At 45.6% G+C, this 12,500-nt stretch overlaps 1 protein-coding gene across 4 annotated transcripts in view; it reads left to right on the forward strand.

Annotated features, from left to right (window-relative positions):
* STARD3NL (STARD3 N-terminal like) overlaps positions 1-12,500 on the forward strand; it is a 210,175-nt gene that overhangs the window by 90,519 nt on the left and 107,156 nt on the right. For all 4 annotated transcript variants that reach the window (XM_086964844.1, XM_086964845.1, XM_086964846.1 and 1 more), the window contains exon 4: positions 1,122-1,199. In XM_086964844.1, coding sequence (XP_086820970.1) covers positions 1,122-1,199 — 78 coding nt within the window. The remainder of the gene's footprint in view (positions 1-1,121; positions 1,200-12,500) is intronic.

The raw sequence follows: 12,500 nt of genomic DNA on the forward strand, positions 1-12,500 counted from the left end.
TATGGAATATCATTTGAAAAGAACTAGCTGTCCTTTTTTTAAAACATGAGAGGCTGTAAGGCAATAAGAAACATTATTTTGACAAATAGAGGGGACAATTATTTTGGGCTTTGATAGGTCCAACGTACAGGCCCTGGACATATTTTCACAAAGAAAGGAGTACGAAGTTCAAGGAACAGAAGATCTCCGACAAAGAGCCCCTATAAGGGTGCCCGTCAGGCATTGCAGCACCGGTCCGACGAGGAGCAGGCTCAAATGATGAAGCATGACACCTAGCTTGCTGGGTGTGTGAGAGCCCTAGTTCCGAAAGGCGGAATTCCCCTCCTTGACCTCCTGTAATTAATTTTTCATATCCTATTCTAGTGATGACACTTTTGAAGTGATTCATCGTTTCACCAAGGAACTTCGTACTCTTTCTTTGTGAAAATAAGAAACATTAATCATTTTCTGCTACCACTGCCATTTAATCTGAGATTACTTTATTTCATCTCACAAAAGAGAAGTACACTTGGTCTATCCATACAGGCCACTGCGCCTAACTTTGGTTTTCATACCAGTACCCAGAAGGTACAAACATGTGATTATAGTGTTTCTGAGACAAAAAGCTAAAAACTTCTAATGACCTTTTACAAGGGAACAGGGTTGCACACTCTACCGAGCCATTCAGGGGGGCATCTCCACCCCAACAGCCAGCATTTTAATAAGGTGAGATAATATACCAACCCTAGGGAAACACCACTAATTGGCACTAAATTGCAAGGACAGGTTAGCAAAAGTACATTTTTTAAGAGAAATTAAGCGCTCCTACAGTGAAATGCTATTTTACATGGTGAGTCCAAAATACGTCAGTTTGTCCTGATTTCTATCTCCAAGATTTGATTTTGTCCATATTGCATACTGCACTAAATAACTTGCTCACTCTTTCAATAAACATGGGGCACTACTCGAATTTAAAGGAATTTGTGTTTGATTCATTTCGAGTTGTTTGGTTCTGTTTGGTTTGGTCACTACTATTGTTAAGGGTAATGTGGTAATGTATTTATTAATTTGATCAAACATCTGAGCAGTTTAAAGTATTACATACTTGTTTAATGTGCTTTAATGTTCTTTTTCAAATGCAGCTGCTGTCGGTATTTCGCTTCAGTGTGTTAATTCTTGCGTATGCAGCATGTCTGCTGCATCATTGGTGGGCAGTTGCGGTAAGTATTAGTTCTGCTTTTATATAAATATTTGAATTATGTTGTTCTTCCTGCAACATAAATCACACATGGGGTTTATTAATGCTGCTATGAGATTTAAAATGTATTGATTTCATGTGACCTGCTCAAAAGGAAGTATTTCATTCTCACCCTCACTCAAAAACATGAAATATACCAATACTTTGCTGTCACACTGTACCCTCATAAGTTGTAAGAACGGAAATTAATTCTCGGAACTGTCTGTTTCTGGTATTAAGTATGTTTTTAAAGGGGTTACGGTGGAAATATAGGTTGTTGCCAACCAGTAGTTCTCAGTAGGTCTTCAACACCCTCCGCATGCTCCGCAGGATCTACAAGTGGATCCCCACTGAAACGAGAAGAACGGTCACCCAGGCCCTCGTCAGCAGCAAGTGGACTATGGAAACGCCCTCTACGCAGGAGCCTCGGCCAAACTCCTGAGATCGCTCCAACACATCCAGAACGCCTCTGCACGTCTGATCTTCGACATCCCTCGCCGCAGCCACATCACACTCCACCTGAGAGACCTGCACTGACTCATGGTCAACAAGAAGATAACCTTCAAGCTCCTCACCCACGCAGACAAGGCACTCCACAACACCGGACCAACGTACCACAACAGACGGCTCTGCTTCTAGACCCCCACCAACCTGCTCTGCTCCGCCGACCTCGCCCTCGCCGCAGTCCCCCGCTTCTGAAGAGCAACCTCCGGCGGCAGATCGTTCTTCCACCTTGCCGCCAAGACCTGGAACACCCTCCCCATCCACTTACTGCTGACCCAAGACCTGCTGACCTTCAGAAAACTCCTCAAGACATGGCTTTTCGAACAGTAGTAGCAGCATTCCCCACCCCAGCGCCTTGAGACCCTCACGGGTGAGTAGGTCGATTTACAAATGATATGATTGATTGATTGTTATAATTTTAACGAGAACATGAAGGACATCTCAGCAGCATTGCTATACTTGTAATGCAACAGGGCAAGTAGTTTGCAGCAAGGCCAGTGACATTATGCCTCAGGAGGGCTCTTGCTTTGGTTTCTCAAGGCTTACTACTACACTACACCTCACATCAGGATAGCATTGTACCTTGTGGCACAGTGCCAACATTTCCAATCCATGTTAACTTCGAATGAAGTTCCAATATTCCGCAAGGTCCCTTCTTTTACAATGAGAGAGAGTGTAAGAAGTTGGGTTATTGTTTGAGTTAGGTGCAAAGCTGAGTCTGGCAACAACCACAATTCTTGTCAGGGTAAACCACAAAAGTCACTAAATAAACTTGTGCTTAAACCTCTGATCACTTGACACAAGATCTGCCAGGCTTAACTTAGAGGCAATGTGGACAGTATTTATGCAACACACAAATAAAGTGAAAACACAAAACAAGAAAAATCTGAAACCAATTTAGAAACGTAGAGTACATTTTAATAAGTAAAATGATACCTGAACAACAAAATTCCAATCTGTAGACCCAGAGATATAGAATTCTAAATATTTAGGTGAAAATAGCACAAGAAGCAGAAAGCTCTTCTGGCAATTATCTTGTCTCATTTAGACTGGGGGAAAGTCACAAGTTCAGGCCAGGTACAGGGACCAGGTAAGTCCTGCTGAAGAGTTACCTTCTCAAATTTGGTGCGAATAGTCCCATTTGTGTTGGAGAAGGCCTCAAGGAGGAGGCTTTTGACACCAAGAGCAGGTTGGGTGTCGGGAAGACCCCAAACCATAGGACTTTGGCCCTTTTCTAGTGGATGAGCTCTAACTGATGCCAGCCAAGGGTCCAGGACCTGGGGGCACCTCTTAGGGATCAAGACACAATGCAGCAGAGGCCAGCAGGTAGGTCCAGTTGCAGTCCAGGTCTCTGGTAGCTTTGCGTGTCCCTGTAGTTCATACTGGAGGACAGCTAACTTACCCTTGGAGTCACTCTGTGTAGCCTGGGATGAAGGCAGGTGGGTCCAGCCCTTCAGTCAGCATTAGATGATAAGCCCCGAGGAAGCCCTTGGTATATTGGTGAAACACTTTGGCTATTTGGCTGTATTTCATGAAGGAGATTGTAAAGAATAATAAATAATCACATGTTTACCACATCCTTACAACATTTTGGGTGGTGCAGTTCTGGATTATTGATCTTTGGGGCATTGCATCGGGAGGTGTGCAACTGGTTAGCCACAAAAAGGGACTCACTGGTTTATGTGGTTAGGTTGTTCCTACCTGTCCTATAGTTATGTGGAATAAACACCTCTCTTGGATATGTAGAGGTTTTCTGACTGAATTTGTCCCTCCCACTGACTTTTTTTGTTTCAAAAGGCTATAATCATGGTGCACCGGATAAACATGTTGAGTTGATTTTCCTTATCAGGTTTTCCTTGCACTCTTAAAACAAATAAATATTACTGATTAGGTGCACTTGATAAACAAGAGAAGTCTGTTTTCCTTTGAAGGTTTTCTTTGCGCTCCTAAAACAAATAAATATTACTGATTAGGTGCACTGGCTAATCCAGACGATTTTCCTTATAAGGTTGTCCTTGCACTCTTAAAATAAATACATCTTACTGATAAAGCTCTCTTCAGCTACCCCTAAATAGAAAGCTGATAGATTCAGAGGTAGAGATTTAAGGGGAGCGAGGAGCACAGGAAGGAAAGCGAAACATGGAGAGATATGGAGGGAGATGGAGATATTTGTGGGGACGATTAAGAGACAGAGTGGGAAGTAAGGAAAAGAGGAATAAGGAAGAGGCAGAGGTCCTAGAAATAGATGTGTGGTCAAGAGAGGGTAAGGCAAGATGGAGAAAGGACGTAGAGGTGGTAGAAGGATGGAAGAGAGAGAAGAGATTTTAAGGTAAAGAAGGGGAGGTAAATGAGAGGAAAAGAGGAAAAAATGAAGAGAGGAGAAAGTAGGAGGGAGGAAAGAAAAGAAAAGGGATATATATGCAGGGACCAGTAAAGGAGCAGATGGTCCAAATATGAGTAAAGCAGAGGTGGGACAGAACTTGACAGTAAAATAAGAGTGAAAGCAGCTTTGAAGGACGAGCAAAGAGAAAGTGTGGGAGGAATTTCGGAGAAAGGGGAAGAGGGTCTCTAAGTGATCTTATTAGCAAATTACATTTTGGCCATTCTTGTTGGTTTAATACCATTTCACATACAGACATATGTACTCATTTTCTAAACACTTTATTATTGGTAAACTAAGAAGGCATCCTGCTCCTGTTATCATTAAGATGTGCTGCTAGTCGTCGTGTTAAAAAACAGATGTTTAATGATGTAAAATATGAGCATCATTAATTAGATCCGGTCACGACAGTAGTATATTAGTAGCTGCCTGTAAGAGCTTTGAAAGGATTAAACAATAGCCATCAATTTGGCAGTCTAACATTCGACTAGTGGGATCTTAAAGCGACAACCATCTGTTGTATTGGTATGCAGACCACAAAAGTGTACAAGTGTACGCTGAATTCACTTTAGAGAGGAGTATAATACATGCCCCATCCTATAGGAATGCTAAAGTATACCAACCAGTGTAAATAACAAAATGCCACAGAAAAAATACAAATATGGGGGAAACCGCTAGCTTTGCTGTTTCATTCCTAACAGTTGGGACTTCTTCAGATTTTTTTTAAATCTGATATTCGTTTTGTATTTAGTAGGGTAGCAAGTATGCAAATATAAGTTTTATATGAATATATTATTTATCAAGAAGAGAGAGAGGAATTAGGGACTAGTCCTGATCCCTTGTGGTAATATGTTTTTATTAATGAGAACTAGTCTATTTAGACGTGTAGGGCAGTAGCAAGGGTGTATGTTTTATGATGTATGTAAAAGGAAAGTGTTTTTCCTTTTAGGCAAAACGCAATGTATGTAGGATTTGCAAAACTTTTGTGAATCCTACATATTCCTTAATTGCGAAACGCAAATAAGGAATACCTCCCCATTCATTCCTATGGGCCTATGAATACGGAGACATTCGCAATTTGCGAATACCCATGAGGTACTCGCAAATTGCGAATGCAATTTCACGGATGCAAGGGTGTCAAAAGGACTCCCTGTTGCACCCCTGAAATAAGCATGGGTGCAGATGTGGTGCACGTACATGCCCTAAGGGCATTTATGTGCACCACATGGCACTTTGAAAAATGTTAAAATGGTTATTTTTCAAAGAAATTGCAAATTACCACCAACTTGAAGTTGGTGGTAATTTGCGATTCCTTAAGCCACAATCACACAACTTGGGTACTTCCTACATTGCATTTAAGGAATCGCAGTTTGTGATTCATTAAATGCAATTGCAAAATAAGGAATCGCAAATTTTGCGATTCCTTATTTTGCGAGTAGGTTTTTGTGTGATGCATTGCACACTGCTAAATTGCGATTGCAAATGCTAAAATTCTGCGAATTTCAGCATTTGTGATCGCAATTTGGCTTGATACATATGGCCCTTAATTGTAGTCCTCTAATTTTGTATAGTGTCCTCCACCAAGTTTACATAGTGTCAGCACAGTGTTGTATAAGGTAAAGCGAGAACCATTAGATTTTGTTAGAGATGGGGGTTTATGGCAAGGTATTTGTAGGTCTGTGTTTTCACAGTAAAGCAGTCAAACAGGTCTCTCAAGTTTCTTTAGAGCGCACTTTTGGTCTGCCCATTTTAAACGTTGGTTTATTTCTGACCCGTCTCTTTTTGCCATTGACTTGGCACTTTATGAATCAGCTCTTGACTCAGCCCACAGGACTACTTCTCTCTCGCCTGTTGTTGAGCCTTTGGATGTATGTTTCCGTCTCCAGTAGAGTGCTTGCATTGGACTATATGTGGGACTATTTGACATAACTCTTCAATTCTCTACCCTCCCCTTCTGCTTTAGTCACTTGTCTGCTTTTGCTGGCTTCCTTCTTCCCCTTCCTCTTTCCTGTGTCTCACTCTTTTTTCTCCCACCAGCTTCCCTCTTGCTCCTTCCTCGAAGCCATCCTGCTTTCCTTTGTTTGTGCTTTTTTCCCCCCTCACCTTCCTTCTCGGTACTCTCTCCCATATCACCCTCTTTGCTGTGTCACCCTCTTTATCCAACCACTGGCTCATCATTCATCTCTTCTGACCCTCTCTCTTCTCCATGTGTGTCTTCCTCATTCCTCCTGCCTGTTCTTCCAATTGGGTCTCATTGGTGTTGCTGTTGGAAGGGGCGACCCGAGGGGTCAGAATGTGCTCTCCCGACCACCCCGTGATCCTCCTCTCCCACAATTACTGCCGAGTCTTATCGGGAGGTCCCCGCCTGGGAGGCCTCGGAATCTATGATCGTACACACTGCGCTCACACCACACCTAGGAACGGACACTACACCGTGGATCTTTAGTAAGCACGTTCTTTATCACACAAAAAGAGATCAATATTTACAAGCGATCGAGGGATCGCAAAGTCTCCGAGGGACGGAATAGGGAGGCGGGACAGTCTCAATAGTAGGCCAGTACGTAGCGTACCCTGCGCACAGCTCTCAATCCTCGAGCCGGGGGGTTTCGGAAGATGGGGGTCGCACTGGCGGCTCTACTCACTTCGGTTCAAGTCAGCCTGCGTTGGTAGCGTCGAGGGTCCAGCTGGACCAGGGTACTCCTCAAGCCGCGACAAGGTCAGCAGGGCTCGATCCGGAGGGAACAGAGGAGCTGTTCGTTGTTGAAGAGCCGCGACGGCGTCAGCAGGGCTCAAGGTGTTTGGCAAAGTTCCTTAGCGTAGCAAGGATGAGCCGCGACTAGGTCAGCAGGGTTCCGAGGTTCCAGTTCCTTCTTCATGAGGATGAGCCGCGACAGCGTCAGCAGAGCTCGTAGTTACAGAGTTCAGTTCTCCTCAAGGTCAGCCGCGATCAGATCAGCAGGGCTTTCTTGTCCAGGATACAACTGCCCGCTAGTTCTGAGGTGGGCCTTCATATAGTCCAGTGGCCCTTTGATGTCCGGACCCTCGCAGGAGGAGATCTCGTGGTCCGGGGGCGGGTCGGCAGAGTGTCTCGTCGGCTGGCTCTTTGATGCTTTGGAAGATGCGTCCGGGGATTCCCAGACGCCCATCAAGGTCTGGAGCCAGCTCTCGGGGAAGCCAAAGGTGTGATCGAAACCAGCCCCCAGGGGCAGGCCAGAGGTGCGAGAGAAACCAGTCTCTCGGGAGGAGGTCAGAGGTGCCATTGAAGTCTTTGGTCTAGGGTACTTGGAGGGTCCTCTACCCCCCGGCCGGGTCAGGGCGCGTCTGCCGCCCAAGCTTCCCTGGGGCCTGGGTCGGCCAGGGGCTGCAGAGCCAGGGACCGCGGAAAGGGAAAATGGCGGCCGGGAGGCCTGTGCGGCAATTATGGTGTCCGGTGGCCCCGTGTAAGGATGCAGGAACGGGCTACTCGGCACCGGGTCAGAGCATGCGGGGGTGGTGCGTAAAGCTCTGGGCGGACCGGGGACAGGCCGACCAGTGGTGCTCAGGGTGCAGGGCTGTGCGCACAGGGTGCTGAGGATCGGGGGTTGACCACGCCAGGAGGCCAGGTCCAACAGTTGCCAGTCCTGGGTAATTTATTTTTACTCGCCTAGAAATCATAAGGCTTCCTATATTGAAGATTCCTTCAATAAGTCCTCTTTTTCTTGTCAGTCAAGGTCAGTTAGCATATAACTAAAGAAGGACTAGAAGACTCTTGCCTTCCCACCTTCATTTGACATAGGAAAAAACTGCACTGTATTGAAGGCACAGGTGTTTTCATGTAGAGAGACTGTTATGTTGTACATTTTTCTGGGATAACTGTGCCTATGATGATGCATGCATTAGCCCATTAAACCCAGACCTGTTGACTTGGCCAATTGTTTTTGTGGTTTGCTTCTGACAATTAGAGGGATTTCGGTAGCATGCCAATGACCTTTTCATAAAGCTCCCTGAATTATCTTACTTCCAATATAAAAGTCCAGCTTAGTAAGGTACAACCTAGCAACACTGAACATAAAGTAAATAAATTAAGTGATTTGTACAATATCATAAAATAGGAAAATGAGCACAAGGACAGTTTTGAAACGCACATTATATACAGATGTTCATCTTGCCCGACTAGGAATTGTGTCGTATAACAATTATTCGAGCAACAAAGGAGCCAGTACAATAGACTCGATACAAAATGGAATCTTCTGTAATTTGTTTTAAGCAGTTCCTGTTTTCAGGTTTTTTTTAAATACATTTTATTAGTGTGCAGATTAAAACATCAGCACGGCCAACATGGCCATATTGACAACATACTTGTACAAAAAAATATACAGTGAACAAATAATACAGGGAACACAATAATGAACAAAAGCGGGAAAAATAAAGATTGTTCAGCCCAACCCACTCCCTCTCCCACCCCACATCTGTGACACCAAATAAAACAAACTCAGCTTGGCAGTTGCATAACACCGGACCTGTGCACTCATCCTTATGTGGCCTTCCCCCTGCCATTGAAGGTCCTTATTTCTTCATCTATGAATTTGCGCATCTGACGTACCGGTGGCAGCTTGATTCCCCTGTAGGTTACCCATCTCTGCCAAATTATTGGGTGTTTTGGGGGTAGCCCCTTGTCTCGTACACAGCTATTTCTAGCCCCATAAAAAAAATCCACCCCCTTCTTCCGTACCATCAGCAAGGGGGGGAAGGGGGCACCCCTCGCCATTCTCTGAGAATATTGCGTTTGGCCAGCATGAGGCCCACGCGGAGAAGAGATCATGTATGACTATTCCTGCCCACAGATTGAATAATGTGGAGGATGGCCAGCCGTGGATTTTGTGGGATGTGCCAGGGCAGGACTTCACCAAGCATGTGAACACCCCCCCAAAATGTGTCTAGGTCTGGAGAATTCCATACTGTGTGAATGAAAGTACCTTCATCCGCATTACAGCAGAGACAGACTGGGTAGGCGATCATTCCCATACGCCAGAGACGAGAACGCGTGAGATACATCCTGTGTATGTATTTGAATTTAGGCAAACAAAGTCTGGCCACAATAGCTGCAGCTCATGCAGAGCCTAGAATCTGTGTCCAGTCCTCGTTTTCCAACTCCCCCACATCAGCTTCCCAGTCTACAAGAAGGGTACCAGGCCTGCTGGGTTAGTTATATATGAGTGTCTGGTAAACTTTTGTGACGTTGTGGTCTGCTAGGTCCCCCGTGATGAGTTAACTCTCAAGGGGATTACATTTAGGGAGGTCCGAAAGAGAATTTATGTAAGGGGTCACCCATGGTGGAGCTGAAGATACCTGTAGAATTGGCTGCGATGTAGTTGAAATACCCTTTGAAGATCTTGGAAGCATTTAAGAAACGTGCTTTGCATGACATCCTCTAGAGTTGAGATCCCGATGAGATACCACTTCTGGAATCTCGATAGCTCGGCCACTTTGAAGACCAAATCAGCCTCTGCTCCGTCAATCTGCCCACCCCCCCCAGTTCATTCGACGAAGTGTTGAATGCCAGGATTTCAGGACAGTGTATGTCGCTGGGGGAGGTTAGTATTTCTTCCTGTACTGTGTAGATATGTAACTAGTGATGTAGTACCCATTGCCAATTTGTCTAATGCATGCTGGGTCACCTCGTGTATCATACTACCAGTCATTGATAATCAGGAAATGAGCTGCTAGATAATCAGATTCATCATCTTCTGCTGCAATGCCTCCACAGTAGGTGGACTGGAAATGTTTGACGAGAGCAACGAGAGGGGTACCTGTCTCCCACAGGAAGGTATTAGGGATGGAATTCAGCTTACAAAACCAGTGTTGTGGGACGTCATATGGGGAATTCTGTAATTGATAGAGGAATTAGGGCAGGGAGACCATTTTAAAAATCGCAGAAAGCCCCAGGATGGATAACGGGAACACGAACCACATTTTATATATCCTCTTTGAGGCGGGCAAGTACTGGCTCAATATTGGCATTGCAAGCTGCTGCCACATCAGGGGTAGATACACACTCAAGTATTTGGACCTGTTGGTGGCGAGTCTCAGACCTGATGCCCATCGCAGGTCATGGGGCCCATGACCCACTGCATAGACCTTAGATATGGATGCATTTATGTATAGGCCAGAGGCTGCTCCAAATATGTGCATGATCTGTTGCAGTCGGGGACCCGTGGTATTCGGCAACGTAAGGAAGAATATAACTTCATTGACTTTTAAGATAATTTGATTTGATAATTCGTCCCCAAATTCAAGGCCCGTACCTGTGCATTCATCATCACCCATACCGCCAATGGCTCCATAAGAAGAGTGAAGATCCGGGGGTATAGGGTCAGCCCTGCCACGTTACCCTCCATATCGGGAAGAGGTCCGAATGGGCCCCCGCCACCCTCACTGACCCAGCCAGGTCTGTGTACAATAACTGGATATATGAAGTGAACTGTGGGCCAAAACTAAGGCACCAGAGAATGATGAATAGGTATTCCCAGCTGACAGAGTCAAGCACTTTGTCTATATCGGCTAGAAAGATCACCGCTGGCTCCTGTAACCGATCGGCCATAGCAATTGCGTTGTATGTATGGCGGATCTTGTGGCGAGTTGCCCGATAGGGCATAATGCCGGACTAATCTGGGTGAAACCGATCTCGAATGCGTGTGATGTCTATTCGCCAATGCCTTAGCCAATATCCTTACCTCGAGTTTCAATAGGGAAATAGGAAGGGATGAAGTGAAATTCTCTGCGGAGCAGCCCGGTTTGGGGAAACCTACTATTTCAACATGGCGCAAATCTGGCGGCATCACTGCTGCTTCCAAGGCGGACAAAATTACTTCCAAGAGTTGATCCTGGAGTGTATTCATATAGGCCTAGAAAACGTTGGAGAGGAACCCGTTGGGTCTGGGAACTTTGCCAGCGTTCTTGTCCGAGATGGCCGAAGCAAGTACATTTTTTGTGCGTACTGTGCCTAGTGCCTCATGGATGCAGGCGAGAGCATCTGAAGCGGAGGAGCGCACACAAACTCCTTGATTTGTGCGCTCTACACCACTTCTCGCTGGGTATAAACTTCTTTAAAATGAGAGGCAATAAAAAACATGTGCCACCACTCTTGGGTCTGTAAGTAAGGTGCCTGAGTCATTCTTCATTAAAGGAAGGGATGGTGTCTTGGGGACACCCTAGCATAGTCTATGGTTCATCTGACTTTACTTGTGCCCCCACTGGTGAATACGGCTTTGTGACACCTTCCATTTCAACTGTGCTTCATCCATCAATGCCTGGTGGCATCGTTGCTGTACCAGGAAAAGCTGTCTATGTGCATGTTGACCGTTCTGTTGGCCACCTTGCAGGTCCAAATCTGAGAGCTCGTCTCCAGCTCTATTATATGTCGCAATTTACATCATCACTCACCAGTACAATAGCTAATATCCACTCCACGAAGCGTGGGCGTCATGGCTTCCCACAGTGTTGGGGAGATGTAACTAAGCCTACATCATGTGCAAAATACCTGCCCAGAGAATGCTCCATATATTTGTGATAGTCAGGATTCTGGAGGTGCCAATGGCAACAAAATGTTTGACACTGGGGGGCCACCCAAAGGGCCGGGCTACCTGGGAGTGATCTGATTGACCACTTGGAAGTACTGTCACTCATTCTATGTAAATAATTATGGGGGACTTAGAAATAGTCTTGACGGGAATACAGCCCGTGGGCCGGGGAAAAGAAAGTATAGCCCCCCCCCGGTGCAGGGGGTGGGCTCCCCACAAATTTATAAGACCCAGAACAGATATAAATATGGAGGACATCAGTCCTGTCAACAGGAGCAATCCCTGTGTGTGGCATATATCCACCGCTGAGGTCACCAAATCATTCCAGGCCTCCCAGCCCCCCCAGTACCACCAGGCCCTCCAGTAGCTTACTCTGCAGCCTTGTCAGTAATTTGATAAAAGAATGTCCAAGGGGTGGAAGGGCGTATATACTTCATAGTGTAAGAGTTCCCCCATACAGCAACCCTGTTACTGCTGTGTTCCTACCACCCCTGGCTATCCATGTCCTAATGCGCTGGTAGGAAACTAACCATTTTATTAGAACACCTGTACCCCTGAAACTATGTGTAAATCGCGAATGATAAACATGAGCATTTCCCCAATGGGCGAGGCATGGATTTTTTTGTCCCGACTAGGTGCATTTCTTGTAGCAACAGGACATCAGCCCCGGTCTGTATGACCTGCCTTAGGACCGCCCTTCTCTTGGCTTTGTCTAGAAGGCCATTCAATTTCCAGGACATAATTCAGAGGTGATCTGCTGAACTTTTGTGTTGTGGGGCACGCATGTCAGAGTTGCGTTGTAATATCTATATGTAGAGCAGATGAGGGAACGAGTAGTAGG

The sequence above is a fragment of the Lissotriton vulgaris genome, chromosome 4_1 (assembly GCF_964263255.1).
Source record: "Lissotriton vulgaris chromosome 4_1, aLisVul1.2, whole genome shotgun sequence".
Lineage (NCBI taxonomy): Eukaryota > Metazoa > Chordata > Amphibia > Caudata > Salamandridae > Lissotriton > Lissotriton vulgaris.